Source organism: Pristiophorus japonicus, chromosome 14, assembly GCF_044704955.1.
Source record: "Pristiophorus japonicus isolate sPriJap1 chromosome 14, sPriJap1.hap1, whole genome shotgun sequence".
NCBI lineage: Eukaryota > Metazoa > Chordata > Chondrichthyes > Pristiophoridae > Pristiophorus > Pristiophorus japonicus.
The window spans coordinates 14,635,756-14,656,623 of NC_091990.1; the positions used below are offsets into that span (position 1 = coordinate 14,635,756).

The 20,868-nt window shown below is 45.6% G+C and overlaps 1 protein-coding gene across 14 annotated transcripts in view; it reads right to left on the minus strand.

Moving 5' to 3' along the window:
• Positions 1-20,868, minus strand: part of ptprub (protein tyrosine phosphatase receptor type Ub) — a 1,307,170-nt gene that overhangs the window by 1,225,353 nt on the left and 60,949 nt on the right. For 13 of the 14 annotated variants that reach the window (XM_070898921.1, XM_070898913.1, XM_070898919.1 and 10 more), the window contains exon 2: positions 17,594-17,644. The exons of the other annotated variant lie outside the window; for it this stretch is intronic. In XM_070898921.1, the coding sequence (XP_070755022.1) occupies positions 17,594-17,644 (51 nt within the window). The remainder of the gene's footprint in view (positions 1-17,593; positions 17,645-20,868) is intronic. 14 annotated transcript variants of the gene reach the window in all.

The following is a 20,868-nucleotide window of genomic DNA, read 5'->3' on the forward strand; positions in this document are numbered from 1 at the left end:
CGTAGACGTCTTAAAGAAAGAGTGCACGCACGAGAAATGTATTCAGAGTTCCACTGGGACCTCTGAGAAATGTATCGATAGACTACTTAGTTAAAATGGTTGGCTTTGCATTGACCGAGGCTGATGACAAAATTGAATTTCAGTAAACAAATAGCTATTAAAAATTTGTGGTCTCGTTTTAAATCAATTAGATAAATTTCTTTGGCAAGTACTTGAATAAGAAGTGAAAAAATATTGGAGTTTAATCAAATGCTGCCTTTCCTGATGAAAAGATTTTTTTTTTCAGATGGTTACGTGAAGTCACGTAATGACATCAGGTCTTCTTACAAACCTGTAAAGGAGTTAACCCTTTCCATTGACAGCCGTTTCATACTGAACATTATCAATAAAGAAATAGATACTCAAACAAAACAAATTGAAGAGTTAAAAGGCTAAGATAAATAAGCTGAAAGGGATCCACAAACCCAACTTAACCCTGACCTCCGATTTCACGGAGTGACTTCGACATGCATGGATCAAAGCTTAAACTCCCCGCCTTCACTGAAACACAGGGACCGTCAGGATTCCTGGGACAAGTCTCTACATTGTAAAACAGAGAACCCTTAAGCAGCAGTATTATACCACTAGAACCCCTCAGTGGTGGTCTCTGGACCTGCCGCAGGCACCCTATCACGTGACCCTAGCATACGATCCCAGTGGAAAGAATCAGGACCTGCAGAACTTTTATCAGGATCACGAAGGGGAAGTGAAGGAAATTCTATTAAGGGCTAGAGTGACTGGACCGGAAGGGAAGGCAGATTTTGTGGAAATGGACAGCCCCCAACGGTGGCACCACATATTACTCGTGAAGTATTAGCGTGGTGGGGAGGTAAAGATTTGGGAGTTATGGTGCACCAGGCTATAGACGAGGCTGACCCTACCAGCCGGGATGTGCAAATTGTAAAACATGGCCGAACAGTCCAATTCCACGGGGACCCAGAGAAGGTTTTAACGACTCTGCAGCATCATCCTGGCTCTGACATACCTGGCTATGTGGATCCTCATGTGTGGGCAGAGTACCCCTCCCAAGTGGGTTATACTCCCATTGATCCAATTGAGATCCCAGTGCAGGGCAATGTGGACTGGCCCTCTATCCGACAGTACCCACTGAAGTCACAGGCAATACCGAGTATCCACCGAGCTTTGGAGACTAGCCGAGTCGAACCAATTTGCCAGTTTCCAGTCCCTAGCACGGCTAAACAAATGCGACAGTGGTTGGGGATGATCAATTACTGCAGATCCTGGATCCCTAATGTTGCCCTGATGACTAAGCACCTCACCCCGTATACAAATAAGTAAGGCAGCTTTGAAATAGAAACCGCAGATGTCCAAGCCTTTAAGGAACTAAAGACAGCTCTGCTGCAAGCTCCGGCTTTGGGCCGGCCCCTTCAACTGTATTGTACAAGTCTGAAAGACTGTGCTACCGCTGTCTTAACACCTCTCACTCCATAGCTGCCCTACTGGGCCAACTGCAGACTCAACACCTTACCATGGCCAGGCAAAGCAGATATGAGATCTACTTACTAAACAATCCTAAGCTGACCTCCCGGCACTGTGCTGCAATTAATCCAGCCTGTTTTCTTACTGAGCCGCCCCAAGATGAGGAAGAACCCAGTCATGATTGTTTATCTTTAATTCAAGAGGCCACATCTGTCAGGGAAGATTTAGTTGATGTATCAATGGAAGATCCAGACTGTGTTATGTATGTTGACGGAAGTTCTTCTATTAATCCAGAAGGTACACGAATCTCAGGATACGCCATAGTAAACCAGGAGAATCAGGTCTTGGAATCTGCCGCCTTTGAAACCGCCTATTCTGCCCAACAAGCTGAACTATTCGCCCTCACCCGAGCCTGTATCTTGGCCAAAGACCTCAAAGTCAATATCTATACCGACTCTAGGTATGCCTTTGGGGTGGCCCATGATTTCGGACAATTATGGAAAAATAGGGGATTCCTAACCTCACAGGGGAATGAGATATCCCATAAGCAACTAGTATCTGATTTGTTGCAAGCCCTCATACTCCCCAAGCACATTGCCGTTGTTAAATGTACCGCCCACACCACCGGAAAATCCCCGGTTGATATAGGGAACCACTGTGCTGACAAAGAGGCTAAACAGGCCTCTCGTGACCAACAGATGGCAGTGCCCAAAATGATGAGTCAGACTAAAAATCCTGCGAAGGATAAGTTAGCCTCGGAAAAACCAATGCCAACCATCCAAGGTGTTATAAAAGCACAGGAGGACGCTCCTGAAAAAGATAAACTGTTGTGGAAATATTATGGATGTACTTATGACAATGTTTCTAAACTCTGGACCACTCCCGCGGAACAGACTTGCATGTCTGACGAGTTGGCTCTATGGGTTATTGAATGTATGCATTTTACTACTCATTGTGGAGCAAGGACCACGAGTGATACACTTTTGGCTACTTGGTGGCACCCTAGACTCCAGGCGCTCGCCCAGAACATCAGTAGTTGTTGCCTGGTTTGCCAGCAACATAATCCAGGGAAGGGAGTCCCCTGTGATTGGGGTAAAACGCCCCGACCCGAAGGTCCCTTTGAGACATTTCAGTTGGACTACATCGAGTTGCAAAAAGTTCAGTGTTACAAATATGTGTTAGTAATAGTAGATGTGTTTAGCAGATGGATTGAAGCCTACCCTACCCTGGACAATAAGGCTCAAACTGTTGTTAAGGTGTTAATGAGGGAAATTGTTCCTAGATATGGTATCTCAGCTCGACTGATGACCACCTATGTTCTTTCTCTGACTCAGGCTCTGCGACTAGCTCACAACCAGGTTCAAGATGCTCACCTCGACCTCCCAGTTTTACCCGAATTGTCCCTCGTGGCACCAGGGAAGTATGGATTCGGAAGGGATTAGAGCCACAATGGGAGGGGCCTTTTCAGGTGTTACTCACTACCCCCACTGCAGCCAAGGTTGAGGGGAAAGTGCCTGGGTTCACCTGCACCACTGCAAGCTCACCACCCTCTAACGAACCTATTTTACTGGTTATTCTAACTCCTGTTTCTGTTCCAGACTTCCTCTTCTCCATAGCTGAACAAGGCCGTTGGCATCCTAATTGGAACGTGGACCAGTTTGAACTTTTACCTGTAGTGATAGACAGCCAGCTACACCGACGGTGACCTGAGAAGAGAGACGGGAAAACTGAACTCTTTTAATCAGCAAAATAATTGGACTATTTATCTGAATCCTGAGCCATAAGATGAAAGTGTCTGTATGCCACAGTCTGTATAATAGTGTTGATATATGACAGTTTCGGCGCATGGGAGGGGAGACAGAGACGAGAGCTCCATGTAAACACCTTTTTGTACATGTCTTTATGTTTATGCGCAAAATGGGAACTTTTCTAGATGTTGGGTGTGTTCACATATCCCTATACATTCCAAAGGGGGAATTCCTTTGCGCCCCGTTCCACTAACCCTAACTGAGACTGTCAGATGGATTCAGAGCCAAACTATCACGAGAGGAGGGGGGCCAATACAAATACGAGAGGAAAGGCGGGTCAAAAGAGGGATCACAGAGATCAGGAGGAGTATCATACCGTTACCACATGAACGACCACAGGGAGGTCACCAAGTGGGAGAGTGCTGGAGATCCCATTAGTCAGACATTCCAGGGATGGTACCAACCAACCTACAACCGTGAAAAGGAACCCCCATTCATAGCCCTGACCAATACCTCAGGGATTGGGAGGCCAACCGGGGACATATGTCTAACCCATAATGACACCAGTAACAAGGGACATATCGTAGGGTACAGCAATTGCCCACACAGTCTCAACCTCACCACAGGTGCACGAGTCACCATCCACTCTCACGATCCGAATCCTTGGTTGCCTAGGCGATGGACAGGGTCCTATCTGGGATATGTGGTGCCATTTGTGCGGCAAGTACGTACCCAGGCGGAAGCACATGCCTCCAGCCGATACAAGCAAGCCATCACCCCCACCGACAAGTTCTTTGGGGTCTTAATGTTCACAATCGGGATAAGACGTCTCATGGACGAAGTACAGAACCTAGAGACGATATTGGAACAGATAGCTAATAATACTGCTGAAGCTCTGGAGGGCATCACAGCTGAAATGGTAGCAATAAGGACCGTAGCATTACAAAACCGAATGGCCCTCGATTACCTGTTAGCTGAGAAAGGGGGAACGTGTGCCCCTGAATGTTGCACTTACATTCCTGATAGTTCAGAAAAGATAACCAATCTCGCTGATCACATAAGAGAGGTGAAGAAGTTATCCACACCAGCAGAAGGATCTAGCTGGTTTGATTGGCTATCAGATGGATCTTGGAGATCCTATCTAATTGTTGGTTGCCTTAACCTTTGTTGTAAAGTAATGATGGCAAGGTTAGCAAACCCTCTTGTGGTCAAGGGCTCCCGAGTTATGATCCAACGAACTAAAGAACTACTCGACAATAACAACAATATGGATCAGGAAAGAGAGTGCGAACGGCTGAATGCGATACTCCTGGAATAGTCACCAGGGTTATCATGGAATGATAAAAGGGGGGAATGTGAATGTTTAAAAATGTATAGAGACATTGAAGTTGCGAACGTGGGAATTGTATAGGGACAGTATAAGCTAACAAAGAATTCATGGAGGAATAGCCATGACATCTCAGACTCGAAACTGCGAAATGTTGCAACACTAACACATATTGAAACAAAACCCACAGCTTGCAGAAAAACCTCAAGGTCTTATTAAATCATGTTATTAACCTGAAACATTAACAGAAGGTCTTTGTTTAAAATCAGATCATACTTAGGTCGGCTTATGAGTGGACAAAGGGAAAGAGGGATCAAAAGGGATAGGCTGAACTAGGATGTCACTCTAGCCCTATCTTGTTATCTTTTGCCGAAAATGTATAACCGTCGTCCCTTTACAATGTAACGTCACTTTGTCCGTAGGAAGTGAGTGCGTTCTATCAGAATTGCATTCCTACCTGTCTGATAAGGTCCCGATCGGGATTTGCTTTTTAAATAAAAGCTTGCTTTGTTTAAAGCACAAACGGTATTCGTTTCAGTAATTTTGCTGAACCAGATTGAGGGAAAAGAATCCACGTTTACAGGGTGGGAGGTACCTTATCCATGCAGCCCCAGTGAGGCCATTCGGCCAGGGCTAGGGGCTGCGTGCTTCGGGCCCCTCCCACAGTTTTGGGCGCTTGGAGCTACTGCACATGCGCGCCCACTGTAGCGCACATGCGCAGAGGTCCCGGCGCAGTTTTCAGCGCAGGGACCTGGCTCCGCCCCCCACAGCTCATGCTGCGCCACGCCCAGCTCCAGAGGGCCTGCAGGGAGCCGGAGAATAGGTAAGTTTTTTTTAGGCGCAATTTCTGTAACGACGGCGCAGCCTGAAACTTGGGCCCTATATTACTACTTTGTGCAGCACAGTTTTGAATAAGATTCTCTCCAACTTTCTGCAGGGGTCTTGTGAAAGAATGCAAGAGAGAGAGAGAAAAAAACCCCAGAAAAGATGCAAACAGATAGCGAGACACACCGATAAGAGTGTGTGTACAAGGGACACACGCACACAGAAAGACAAAGACATACACAGTGAGAGAGAACAAAGAGAGAGATGGTTGCAGCTTGTGTTTGTGTAAATGTAGTCACTCATAAGGAGTAGAGTGTGTCGCGATACCTTGAATATCTCAGCTCACAACAGGGGATTTTCTCTCTCTCTCTCCCCAATAATCATGGTCAAAGCAGCTATGGGGCAGTCACAGTCCTAGCCACTATTTTACAACTAGACATTTGTTTTTGTTACATGCAACCACACCTTGAAAGCCAGGAAATATGCTTAAACATTTAATTCCCTCAGGCAATTTTCCCTGTTTCGGACAAGACTGACAAACTGGCCTCCCCCTCCCAAGGGGAGGAGCCCAAAGCAGGAACAACTTAAACTGCGATTCATGCTCCAGTTTCTTTAAAGCTGTCTTATTTAGATTGGTCTTTGGTCATTGGCTTCATAGCACGGTCTCTTGCACTGCCAGCAGCAAGCAGCCTCCAGTAAATGGAGGGGAGATTTTCCATTGTTCCAGCCTCCTTTTATGGCTGAAAACCTAGTCAGTAACAGAGCCCAGTTTTGTAGGTGTTGTGTATGCAATAACTGTTCGATTGAGTACTGATTAACTCCAAGAGGTATGACCTTGACTCTGCTTTAAGGCCCAAAGTAACTAATATACAAAATATTATATTTTATACTTGGGCTGCATACACGTGATCCCAAAAGTATATACATGACAATAGGTGTTGCCAATCTCCTAGCTCAAAATTGTTGTAATATTGGGCTAGAATTTGCACCGAGCATGGCCCTAAAACAGACACCCGAGGTCACAACATGGCAGCAGGAAGCACATACTTCCGGACGCCATATTGGGCAAGGACAAACAAAAGGCATCTTGTACACAGCCTGAAGCAGGAGTTAGGCCCTTTACGCATGCAAATAAGAGGCCCCAATGCCTGTTTGAAGTATCTACTTCAAGGGTGGTTTGCCTGACGCAGCTGGCACATTGTGGACGGCACTCAGGGAAACCAGCCCTAGGGATCACCTGCAACAAAGAAGGTAATTAGCTTACCTGTATGTTGACCCTACATTTAAAAAAGGACATGCCAGCCACCGTTATCTCCACCCCCGGCACTATACACCCCCGCCACAGCTACCGATCACAAACCTCCCATCCCGGCCCGAGGGCTGATCTCTAGCCCCCAATTTCTCATCTGTCCCCTCCATCCTGGTTCTCACTCCACTGCAAAGCCAGTCTTTCCTCTTAGTGCCTCGCCAACTTAATGAGGTCTTAGATCATTGAAATTAATTTCAAGTAACTATTTTTTTTTTAATTCACTTAAAAATTAAGTTTAACTGCAATGCCAAGGATTTATTAGGAATTCTGATTTTATTTTTTAAGTACAACTTTCAGGGGGGAAAAATAGCTTCCTTCCTTTCAGTTCCAACCCTGCATACAGCATTACTCGGATTAATGAACTACATCATCATAGGCAGTCCCTCGGAATCGAGGAAGACTTGCTTCCACTCCTGAAGCGAGTTCTTTGGTGGCTGAACAGTCCAATAAGAGAGCCACAGACTCGGTCACAGTGGGGCAGACAGTCGCCAAGGGAAGGGGTAGGTAGGACTGGTTTGCCACACGCACCTTCCGCTGCCTTCGCTTGACCTCTTCATGCTCTCGGCGTTGAAACTGAGTGCTCAATGCCCTCCCGGATGCACTTTCTCCACTGAAGTACAATATGCCATCAAAAGATGAAACAGATTTCCAGTGAAGTGTCTCACTCATGAGAGACGGTTTTGTTGTAGGTGTAATCTAATTGAGTCGTGTCTTGGTTGAGGTTTACTGCAATTCACTTATTCCCGATTAGGTTACACTATTGACTGTGACAAGACTCATTAACAGCGTCATTTCCTCCATTCCCAACGCATTGTGCCCTTTCAATTTAAAGAAAAGACTACCTCACCATCAAGAACCTTTAACGATTACAATACATGAACTCTGATGCCCTGCTGTTTTGCTCCACTAGAATGATCTGTTCTTTTGATCATCATTCTTCCACTGTCAGAAAAAGTGCTTAAAAACTTTACAAAGCGAATGGCGACAGTCATCAGCATCATAGGCAATCCCTCGGAATCGAGGAAGACTTGCTTCCACTCCTGAAGCGAGTTCTTTGGTGGCTGAACAGTCCAATACGAGAGCCACGGTCCCCGTCACAGGTGGGACAGATAGTCGTTGAGGGTAAGGGAGGGTGGGACAGATTTGCCGCACGCTCTTTCCACTGCCTGCACTTGATTTCTGTATGCTCTCGGTGATGAGACTCGAGGTGCTCAGCACCCTCCTCCTGGATGCACTTCCTCCACTTGGGACGGTCTTTGGCCAGGGACTCCCAGCTGTCGGTGAGGATGTTGCACTTTATCAGGGAGGCTTTGAGAGTGTCCTTGTAATGTTTTCTCTGTCCACCTTGGCTCACTTACCGTGTAGGAGTTCCGAGTATTGATATATAACCACAAAAAGCAAGGGACCCAGTAGCTGAACAAGTCTGAAAAATATCATTTTATGGGCTCCAACAGCACCCTCCCATGAATAGACAGTTGACTAAAAAATAATTAATCTCTCATGGAATGTTCACTCAAGAACAGATTTACCTCCCCACATAAATCTTTTTTTAACCTCTTAAAATGGTCATCCTGTCACACTCCATTCTACAGCCTCAAGGATGGACAGGTGACCATCTGCTAATGCCATTCAGCCATGTGCCAGTTTGTAAGTGTCTTTATCTTCTGGAGTGCGGATGATGGTACATGAACACAACTATGGCAATTGACTGCGCTAAGAAATATAAAAAGGCTAACTTATCTGCTTCTTGTGGTCTTGTGCACTGCCGCCTGCTTGGATTCAAGCTAACATCCGAGACTCGTATCGCTCTACTCTCTGAAAACTGAGGCAGAAATGGAAAGTTGCCATCGGTATAGTCTATTTACTCTCTTATTGCCTCTCCTTCATTTTGGGAAAGAACGAGGCATTTGTTTCTGTGTCACTGCCCCACCTCCGTCAAGTTGATGAGCACAGATGAAATCCATGTTCTACCACCAGATATTATGTCACCACTTCATTTCTCTTCACTTATTTCCACCCCAAACCTCAGAATGTGTGTTTACTAAGATGGGATACAAGGGAATATTCTATTCCCTTCTCCATCCCTTCCGGACCGCCAAGCTTGGCTGCTCAAAAGCTGTCATCATCAGTCTTCCAAGCTCCACCCAACTCACCCAAAACTGTATCACTCATGTTCTGTATCAAGTCCTTTTTTCCCCCATCCCGTGCTTCACTGACATCCAGTGACACCCCATTCCCCAGTGCATGGAATTCAAAATCCGCAGGCTCATTTACAAATCCCTCCAATGTTCTCACCTCAACCCTCTTCTGCAATCTCCTCCAGCCCAACATCCAGTCCACATGCTCTGGTCTTCCAACCCTAGCCTCAGTAAGTTCTCTGCCCCTATGCTGCACCATCAATGGCAGAGTGTTCAGGGGTCTTGAACCTGCATTGGAACACGTTCTCCAGCTTCAAAAGCCTCCTCAAAACTCTCTCAAACATGCCTTCAATCACCTTCCATAGCTCCTCTACTGTTCCACTCAGTGAAGTGTGTTGGGACGTTTATTATGTTAAAGTTGCTGTATAAATGCAAGTTGTGTATTGCAATTAAAAGACTTCAACTGGACTGGATCAAAAAGTTCAAAGGAAGCCTGGACATAAATAACTTCCAAGTATTTTCATCAAAACTCGAACCATTGGGACTTGCCAATTGACGTACTAGACTGGGAACCACAGGAAATCCCAAGTATTTATCTGATAACTTGGAAATATCTTAAGCTCTCAATCACCAAGCAATCTCAGGTGAGTCCTCAGTCAATAAACACTCACAGCTAAAGACTGTTCTCATAGTTCACATTTGAATAAAAAGTTCTCATATGGGTTTTGTCCAAGTTGGGGTTTCTGATCGAGATAGGGAATAAACAAATGCGATATGGTCCATATTTTGGACAACCACTCTATTCATTGGTCACAGAATTTATCAAGTTTGCAAATAGGTAGCCTTGGACAGGCCAGCAAAAAACTGCTTAATCTGTAAATTAAGTGCACAACATAGCTGAAGAGCAGCATTTCATTATTTTGCTCGTCTCCATGAGTGGTGCAACAGGGTGGAGTGTGGGGACGGAAAAGAGGAAGTCACGCACAGCAGTCCATTCTTCTGGCATATATTTGTTTTGCATAATCACGTCACAAAATAGAAATGGCGGATCTGCAATATAGCCCATGGGCCCTTATGATGTGGGATCATCCATGTCCTGTTCACCTCCAGACTTGATTATACCATTGATTTCCTGGCCAGTTTTTCCATCCTCTATAAACTTCAGCTCAGCCTGAATCACAACCCACATCAGGTTCCACTTGCCCATCACCCCTGACCTTGCTGACTACACTGGGCCCCAGAAATTCTCATTCTGTGTTTATATCCTTTCATGGACTCGTCCATCCTAATCTCCAACCACCTCCACCCCACAACCCCTGACGCCCCCAAACTCTCAGTTTGACCCACTATCAGTGGCCATGCTTTCAGTCACTTGGGTTTCATTTCAAATGGTTTTATAATCATCAAAAGAGATTATGTTTAACCACTTAATTTAGGTAGGAGTTTCAAATGCATTCCCCATGAACCCTTTGACTCTCCACCAAAATCATTCCTTAAAACCCACCTGAAGACTGAGCTTTTGGTAACCCCTCATCTCTTCTTCTGAATCACCTTGGGATCTTTCAGTATGTTAAAAAGGTGCTATATAAATGCCAGTTGTTGTTGTTGAATTAATCCAGTTTATATTGTGGTGTAGACTCCACAGCAAAAAGACTTGGATTTCTACAGCGCCTTTCATGACCACCGAACGTCTCAAAACACTTCACAGACAATGAAATACTTTTGGAGTGTAGTCACTGTTGTAATGTGGGAAACGCGACAACCAATCTGCGCACATGTGGCGTCGGTCCAGACGGGAGGGGCAGGCAGGCAGCAAGCAGCCTTCCAGTTGAGCTGCAGGCCTTTCACGCAGCGGTGTGGCGTCGGTCCCGACGGGAGGGGCAGGCACTTTCAAAAATAGCCGAGTGCCAATGCTTACTTCAGACTGCGCGTGCGCGAACGCTCCAACGCGCACGCGCAGGGTTGCCGGCACCAAAAAAACTAATTTAAATTGTACCCGCCCCCTCCTACTTACAAAATCGGCGCAAGTGGTAAGCTCCGCCCCCTGTGCGCCACGCCAAGCAGACATCGAGCTGCAAGGAGCTCGAGAATACCACGGTTTCTTTCAGGCGCCGTTTTCGGCGCAAAAAACAGGCGCCCAGCTTGGAGGGGCGCCTGTTTCGCCGCGGGTGGAAACTTGGGGCCAAAGAGTGGAGCCCTTAGAAGATAGTCTAAATTTGGTTTAGCAGGTTTTACAGGGGAGATGCAAATTCTTGCTTGTAAATAGGTCGGAGAAGAAGACATGGCTAACATGTATGAGTCTGAATTTTCCGAGTGCCTCCCTTCTTTGCCAGTACATGCTCAGAGAGCCCTCCCCCTCTGCCTGCAGTTCATGTTGCCATGTACATCAATCTGGAATGCTAGCTAAGCCCAAAGAATGAACATATCAGCTCGGCAAAAGATAAATCAAACTGTGTCACATAGATTGGGTTCGACTGCCTGGCATAAACACATGCTGCAGTTATTTGAACTGATAACATTCAATGTCTGCGCTGCATTTTGAAAGTTTTTGTTCCAAGGGAAGGGCCTGGACAAGGCAATGGGAATTGGAACAATAGCTAATGCAACATATGGCTAAACCTGGCCGGATAAAAACAAATACACCCTTTATTTCATCTGCCAAAGGAAACTTCAGTCATAATGGAAGCTGAATTGTATGGCTGTTACTGAAAGCAGAAATCTGCACTGAGGTGCAAAGTTGGCCAAAGTTTGGGGAACTTTCACCTCCAGGTCACAGGAGAACCTTTAAAAAGATTAATAGTGTCTGGTTTTGTGGTACCAAACATTTTCTACACCTCGGAAGCCCGTCAACAAGGGCAGATGTCGATGACGAAGTCCAACACTGCCTTCAGTGTGCCAGTGCAGCCTTCGGTCGCCTGAGAAAGAGTGTTTGAAGACCAGGATCTCAAACCCGGCACCAAGTTAATGGTCTACAGAGCAGTAGCGATACCTGCCCCCCTATATACTTCAGAGACATAGACTATGTGCACCAGGCACCTCAAAGGCACTGGAGAAATACCACCAATGCTGCCCCCGCATGATCCCGCAAATGCATTGGCAGGATAGGCGCACCAAAGCCAGTGTTCTCGCCCAAGCCAACATCCCCCCAGCATCGAAGTATTGACCACGCTCAATCAGCTCCGATGGACGGGCCACATCATCCGCATACCCGACACGAGACTCCCAAAACAAGCGCTCTACTCAGAATTCCGACACGGCAAGCGAGTCCCAGGTGGGCAGAGGAAACGCTTCAAGGGCACCCACAAAGCCTCCTTGAAAAAGTGCAACATCCCCATCAACACCTGGGAATTCCTGGCCCAAGACCGCTCAAAGTGTAGGAGAAGTATCCGGGAGGGTGCCGAACACATCGAGTCTCTTCGCCGGGAGCACGTGGAAGCCAAGTGCAAATAGCAGAAGGAGCACAAGAAAGAAAACCCAAGCACCCCACCCTCCCGTCCCTTCAACCACCATCTGCCGCACCGGTCGCAGAGACTGTAGGTCCCACATTGAACTCATCAATCACCTGAGAACTCATTTTTAGTGTGGAAGCAAGTCACCTCAACTCCGAGGGACTGCCCAAGAAGAAGGTTCCAAATAAAGACGGGAGCAGATTTCTGCAGTGGCACAATTGAGATCCAGATCAATTGACAAATCCACTCTGTTAGGATTGGTCTCACTTGTCTGGCTTCTAATGCCCACTCCAATCAGATGACAGTCAGCATCAAAAACAGTATCAATTAAACAGCCATTCCTGTCCCAAGGATCCAGATTCAGGCTAAATTATATCCTCTCTCGTCAGAAAGACGAGACATATTGAAGTGCAGACTAGCTTTGGAGATTCAGCCTAACTGCCAACTGTTTTACACAGTAACTCGTGTGGCAATGTAGTCGGATTATTAGCAAACAGAGATTTTTTACCATATATTTTCACAGAACACCGTACACAAGCTCTAGGCACTTTTAACCCCGTAACATACCTGTACTAGTTAAAAGAAATGTATAACCATCTAGTCTTTCCAGAGTTTAATTGAAAGGGAAAAAAGTATAAAGCTGAAAACAATCTTTCAACACTCAAGATTGAGAGGTCTTCGACTGATCTTCACAATTCCTAATTTATATCATGGCAAGCAGTTCATAGAAACACCTTCAAGTTAGATAAAAGTAAAGGCAGGGATGTTATAAACACTACAGCTCTTTCAATGTTTTGAAAGGTTCAGCAACAGGCAGCATGCTCAAGCAGTTATGTTCATGGGCATGGTTTCAGGTTTGATGTACGACACACTGGAGGGGCCGAGCTCGTCATGTAAAAACGAGTCATCGGATTAGATAGTGTTAATTTGAAAAAGGCCAACCAAAAAAAAAAGGGAAAAAATTATGAATCCCACTGTCTAATTGTACATTTTGAAACAAAGCAGGTTCACTGCTCCTAGATTTAAAAAAAATACTAGTGGAAAATTGGAGTCACTATCAACACCTAACACTGCACATCCGTGGAATAATTACGATGACGGTTCTTAGCTCATACTCTGTCTCCCTTTATACGGCAGGTGTTCCTCCAACAGCAAGAATCCCGTCAGCAACAAAGCTACAATACACATGTTCCAATGTTACAGTACACATGTCCCAATGTTACAGTACACATGTCCCAACACTCCTGGCATCAGAAGCAATGAAGCCCTCCTGAAGAGGGTAGTGATTACCACTCGCTGGCTTTGAATAAATGCTGCAACAGTGGCAAAAATTAAACAGCGCCTTGGGAGCACGCAGGCAAGGTCGGCAATGCTGTTTCAGTATCGGGGGAACCAGTGTATGAACCTATCCCCAACAGCCAGACGGTCAAATTTACACATACAACTTTGTACTGATTGTGTACGCATGAGACCTCCGTAGAAAGTCTTTCCGTAATACAAAAATAGATATGCTTCTCGGTTCACTAAATTTAAGCAAAGCTAAAACAGTACCATTCAGGTAACAACTGGAAGCCATCCCTTTTAGAATCATGGAAACTTCAGCATAGAAGGTGGTCATTCAGCCCATCATAACCATGTTGGTGCTGGTTGTACTTTGAAGCCATCTACTCTAATTCTATTTCCCCATACTCTAATATGTGAAGTTTGGAGGAAGCATTAGAAGGAAGTCCATTCTTTTGATGAGCAACACAAAGCCCCAGTCAATGGGCTCAAGTTTCAGCCTGAATTACTCCTATTTTTTTTGGAGCAACTAGTTTAGAATGGAGCATCTTAGAAATTGCAATTCTCAGCATTTAGTTTGCTCCAGTTCTAGTGAGTTAGAATAGTTTCATTGTAGAACAGATTTTTTTTTTCCAAAAGGGGGCATGTCCAGCTACTAACGCCTGTTTTGCAAGTTTAGGCAGTGAAAACTTACTCCATTCTAAGTTAGAATGGAGTAAGTGTAGATTTCTGTACACTCAGAAAAACCTTGCCTACACTTACAAATCAGGCATAGGGAATGAGAGATGGGGGATTGGGGGGGGGGGGGGGGGGGAAAGAGGGGGAGAAGGGAAGTAATTGAATTTTACAAGCATTTAACAGTTTCACATCTGCAAATAAAGAGCCATCCTGAATAATAAATGATAAATAAAGCAAAATAAAAAAAGTACATTTAATTTTCCTACCTGTCTGAAGCAGCAGCAGCAGCAGCAGCCGCCTTCTAGCTGCGAAGATTCAGGCTGTTCGGCGAGGGGACAGGGGCGGGAGGCGTCAGGCCACCCACAGCGATGCTGGCAGCAGCCTTCCGAGCTGCGAAGATTCAGACAGGCCGTTCGGCCAGGGGACGGGGTGGGAGGCATCAGGCCACACACTGCACATGCGCGCATGCTCCAGCGCGCATGCGCAGGGCTGCCGGCACGACATTGGTTTCTGTGAGCTAGCCCCACCCCCCCGCCGGCAGAAAATCGCCGGCAAGCTTTGGCCCTGGCCCCGCCCCGCCGACCTGGAACGGGCCCGATTCGGAGCAGAGAATCCGCCACAAGTATTCGGCGCACTTTTTATCCCACAAAACAGGTGTGCCTCTCAGAGGTGCGCTGTTCTGAACACGGCCCGAAGCTTACCCCCAATGTTCTTGTCTATTATTGCTTAAAGAGTTAAGCCTGCCCTGCCAGTTTATTTAATTCCCTCTTAAATGCCATTAATGATTCAGCACTTACAGAAGCAATAATTTCACATTGAATAATCTTCTATACACGCGCACACACACACATGCGCACGCGATACATTGATCATACTAATATACCTCCTTTCTTTTTGCCTCACCCTTCTCAATGGGCCACATTAACTGGTGGTGCTCAGAGTAGTTGAGTTCAGATCCGCGATTCTCCTAACCCAAGCATGAGCCTAGACAGTGAGTTAGGAGTTCAGTTAGAGGAGGCATCAGGTCGAAACCAGCCTCTTACCTGCTGGGAAGTAGAGTTGCTAACCTCTAGGATTAACCTGGAGTCTCCAGGAATTGAAGATTAATCTCCAGGACGCTGCCACAAGCAACCAGGGAGAAAAAAATATTGTTTCAATTTATTGGAACACTTTCTCATTAATTATAAAAATATTGGAGATGGGGGAGGCTGTTTGACAGAGTCAAGAATCATCCAAACGGGTATCGAAGAGTCTGTTCATTTTTCAATTGGTGTGGGAAGGCGGTGATACGCGAAGATAGACATATTGGCCGAACAATGGTGGGAGTATGCGCTCGGGGTGGTTGGCGGCAGGTGGTCATGTGATGAAACCTCCAAGAATACATCCAACCAGAGTTGGCAACCCTAGTGGGAAGGAGGAATCTAAAAATTTACATTGCTGGGTACTTCAGCCTGGCCAACTTTCATGAGCCACTCAGCAGAAGACCAGAGAAGTATCATTAGCTGCTTTGATGTCCTAGTGGGTAAAGGAATTCCACCCAACCCCCACCACCGATGTTGTATTAAATCTTAGGAGCACTGAATCTGTGCTGAGTCAGCAAGGGCAGCAATTGGATGCTCCACAGTACCTTGGTCTTAGAAGGTGGGGAGGGGGGGGGGGGGGGGGAAAGAGGGGGGAAGAAAAGGAAAAAAAAAAATCAGCCTGGGTTCTTACTCCCAACAGCTGTTGTTCAAAAGTGCTCATGCAGATATTCAGCAGTGACAGGATCAACTAATGCCTTGCACAGTCGAATAGCTTGATGACACTCATTGTTGTTGTTACACATGTTTAAGTAGAGTGATTTGGGTGAGGTGCTGCATATCTGCCAGTGATCAACACTTTCAGGAGAGAAGGGAAGAAGTGACAAAAAAAATTATTTCACTGATCGGAAGTTTTTTACTGTACAATACTGACAGTTTTACTATGATGGTGGGTTTAGTCTGTCTGTAGGAGTTAGTCTCTCAACTGCTCCCAGCATCTCCAGGAAACAAAGAATGCCAGTGTGATAACATGAAAGCACAAGACTAGTGTGTGTGCTCTGTAACTGATGACTGCCAATGGTGATCTGTTCTGCTACATGGCATTGCCTTTCAGTGCAAAAGACAAGGTACCTCGTCATGAATATGATTTATTAAAGAGATGGTTAAAAAAAAGTGTCACTGCATATCAGAGTTGCCAATCATATCAGAGACTGCAAAATTATTCTTTTACAAAAAATAGGAACATGACATTGTCAAATTTTGCACTGATAGTGCATCTGTCTTAGCGCCAACATACAACGCCAGCCAATCTGAATGCATCGCAAGTGAATCTTTCAGAGCAAATCGCCCATCATGGCTGTAGAAAAAGAGCTTGCCCAAACTCTTCTTCTCTTCCACCAATATGGACACCCTGCCCCTTTAACAGAGCCACTGAAGGGTGGCCACCCTACATCGCAATGCAAAGGTCAAGGTTTCTAACATCAAGCCCGCCCAACTCACACTGGAAGCAATTTGAAAACTTTTTCCTTCCTCTTTACTCCCCACTCTTGACACAAATCAAAAATGGTTCAACTCGGTTTTCTTTCTCTCTCTCTCTCTCTTCCATGTAAAAGTAAACAACAAAAAGATCAGAGTGCCCACATAATCAAGTCGCCCTTTAATCAAACCCATTCTTCTTCATGGTTCCTTTTTGCTTTACTTGATGAACTAAAAGATGGGTTTGTAAGCAGAGAAAGAGAAATTGCCTCATTCCCACCAGTCCTATTAGAGTTTTCAATTATGTGTTGATAAAAACCGACTGCCAAGATCCTAAAATGAAACAATCAATCAATCAGTGATGGGCCAGAGAAAAACTAGGAGATATTTTAACAAATCAGGAATATTTCTTCCAGAAATCAGTGCTTTACAGAATTCTCTTACCAATTATGTTCATTTGAAACCAGCCTTCAAGAAACCCATTTCATTTCCATTTCTGACATTATATACCTCAACTGCCCACAGAAGGGTGCAGATTGTTCGCCAGGAAACACATCCTTCTAAACATAGAGGAATTATCCTTTACATTGCAAGTTAAAGAATAGGACATGCTTGCAATATACAATGCATGTCAGCATCAGTCCAACAAGTATTATTTTGTTAGGTATTAATTCGATTGAAACATCAAAGCACACAATGTAGCCAAGCATTCTTCGAGTGCTGCTGTCAGGCATGGAAAGAATGTACTCCGGCTAGTTTCCAACTTCAACAATACGTATTTCAATATAACTGAAGCAAAAGTGAAAGGTCTGCTTGCAGGGGGATGGGGGGCAAATGCACACCTTCACCATAAAGCACACTTACTGTCAAACACTGACATAGATGAGGAATCCGATTCTTCAGCGAATGTCCTCCCTAAAAAAATATAAAATTAAAGTCTTCAGTGAAGGGAAGGTTAAGTTACAATCCAAATTATCACACAAGATTGTGAGTTAACAAGACCTGTCTAGGTGCCGTTTGAGGGAAAATAATTTACTATTTGATCACTTAACTTACTCCAAAACCAGGTCAGTTTTATCACAAGGACTTTTTAATAAACTCATACTAATATGGTATAGGAAAAACTAATCACACTTGTGCCAAAATACCTTAATGTTGTGGAGTACACCCAAATCCTCCTACTAAAGAATTTTTCTGGAGGTTATCCCAACTGTTCTGAGCCCTCTATCTAACCATCAGTGTTAAGTGCGAAAAACTGAAGGCTGTTTGTGTCTTGGAAGATCGAAACTCTCCCTTTGGTTACCTCAGCCGCTTCCCTTTCCATGCCATAACCCTGATTTCCCAAGACTCTGTAGCCTCTCCGCTCGTCTCTTCCTGGCCACATCGCCTTCACGAGATTCAACTCCCGTGCCCTTGACAATCTCCCAACCTCTTACCACACAACTTTCAGCAACTTATCGTTCACAATGAAGCCATTGTTCATTGGTTTATATGTAACTTTCAGGGCCGCGTGGCTCTTGGTCGGCCGGCGCGGACACAATGGGCCAAAATGGCCTCCTTCTGTGCTGTAGATTTCTATGTTTCTATGGGCCCACATTTGCCCAGGAGTTGCTCCGTTTTTTTTTTGGAGCAACTTGATTTTTCTGGAGTATCTTAAAAATCCCCATTCTGCACATTTAAATTGTGCCAATATAAATGAGTTAGTTAGGATTTTTTTAAAGTTTTGTTTTTTTTCCCAAAAGGGGGCGTTACCAGCCACTTATGCCCGTTTTGATCATTTAAGCTAGTTTGGAGAGCTAATAGTTGCTCCAAACTAACAGGCCAGTGTATGTGGCCACACAGAAAACCCGCAGGGAGTTAAGAAATCAGCGCAGGTCAGTACTTAATGACTTGACGAAAGAATGTGAAAAGGATCAAACGGCTATACAGGACTGACAAACTTTGCATTTTGAATTTACTATTCAACGGAAGCATTCATGGAAGCTTAAACTACAAAAATAGTAAAGAGACAAAACATATTTACATAATTTTTTCAAAATATCCAAATAAAAAAATAGAAGTACCTCCTGTTCGTAATTCTTATGTTCTTATGTAGGGAAGTATTTATCATCAACAAGGTTAAGGAAAGTCTGGAGTAAGCTAATTAAAATTACTGGCTACACAGTCATCACCCCGCCCCCGCGCCCTCCATCAAAACTCTTCTCACTAAACAAAGCACACACTCGGCCGGGGATAGGTGCAGGACTCTCTCCATGATATGCAGCATCCTGCCGCGAGTCATAATGCCACTCGGCCTGGGATAGGGGCGGGATATCGGGTCCCACGCTGCAGAGGAGCTACTGCGCATGTGCGAAACCTCCAGTGCACATGCGATGTGCTGCCGGCACTCTTAAGCGCAGGGCCCTACCTCCCCCCCCTAATTGAATTGCCACGCCGCGCCAAGCCCTGGAGAGTCGGCAGGGGGGCCAGAATCCAGGGACATCTTTTTGCTGGCATTTGGATCCTAGGAAGTGGGCGCATCTCACGTGAGTGCGCCGAAAAAACGGGTGGGCCAAATTTGGGCCCATTGTTTCTACAAGTGAGGTGCATCTCCATGGGGACAGAGTGTCTACTTTGAATCATAGATTGGTTTAAAGGTTCTAATGCCTGGATTATGTAGCTGACAAGGAAAAAAAAAAGTCCCTCAATACATTGAATTCAAAATGTTCAACTTCATTTACAAATCCCCTCCAGTCCTAAATGGCAGTACATTCCTTCTGCTCCTGTGACTCTTGCCTCCTTTACATCTCCCGCTCTCTCTGTTCCACTTTGTGGTGCAGCCCTCAGTCCCGCATTCAGGAAAAACTCTTCCTACCTTTTCTTTCTTCAGTCATGTCCTCTACTTGCTCTCTTATCCCTGCCAGCATCCATTTTCATTTTTATGAAGCGCCTGCAGACATATTGGGCCCAAGTTTCCACAAGAAAAAAAACGGGCGCCACTCCGAGCTGGGTGCCCGTTTTTCGCGCCTAAAAAAATCCTCGGTATTCTCCACCTACTTACAGGTCCTCTGGCCCTCGGCGCAGCCAGCACGAGCTGTGGGGGGGGGGGGGGGGGCGGCGGAGCCAGGTCCCGGCGCTGAAAACAGTACCGGGACCTCTGCACATGCGCGCTACAGTCGGCACGCAAGTGCAGTAGCTCCAGGCGCCGAACTGTGTGGGAGGGGCCCGAAGCACGCAGCCCCTAGCCCTGGCTGAATGGCCTCACTGGGGCTGCGTGGATAAGGCTCCTCCCACGGCCAGCTCCTGCTCCCCGCCCCCGACAAGACCCGACACCCGCTCCCCACCCCACCGACCAGACCCGACCCCCGCTCTTCCGCCCCCCCCCCCCTCCGACCTGACACCCGCTCCCCCCACCCACCGACCAGATCCGACCCCCGCCCCGGACCCGACCTTCCGATCACTCACTCACTCACTCAGCAACACGAACGGCTGCAGAATTCTCCCTGGCTGAAGCACTTTCACAGAGGTAGGAAGATGGTTTATTTAATCTTTTCTTGGCTTATAAATGTTTATTCAGGTTGGATTTATTTGTATAATATTTGTAGAAGAACAATAAGGATTTATTGTCGAATTTAATGAGTTCCCTTCCCCCCCCCACCTCGTTCTGGACGCCTAATTTGTAACCTGCGCCTGATTTTTTAATGTGTAGAACAGGTTTTTTCAGTTCTACAAAAATCTTCACTGGCTCCATTCTACTTTAGTTTGGAGTACATTCTCACTGTGGAAACTTTCAAATCAGGCGTCAGTGGCCGGACACGCCCCCTTTTGAAGAAAAAATTCTGTTCTAAACTAGAACTGTAGAAAAAAAAGTGGAGAATTGCGATTTCTAAAATAGTCCGTTCTCCACCAGTTGCTCCTAAAAATCAGGCGCGAATCATGTGGAAACTTGGGCCCATAATGTTAAAGGCTTTATATTGTTGCCAGTTGTTGATATTCTTCATTCATAATTTGAAATTGGTACGACCACTACTGCCTGTAACCACCAGTATTGTATGGAGAATATCCTTATGTCGCTGGCTGATTGCCAATTTGCTAGAGAAAAAAAATCATACTTCCAATCTATAACATTGCTCCCACCACTAGTGACAGACCTGTACCTT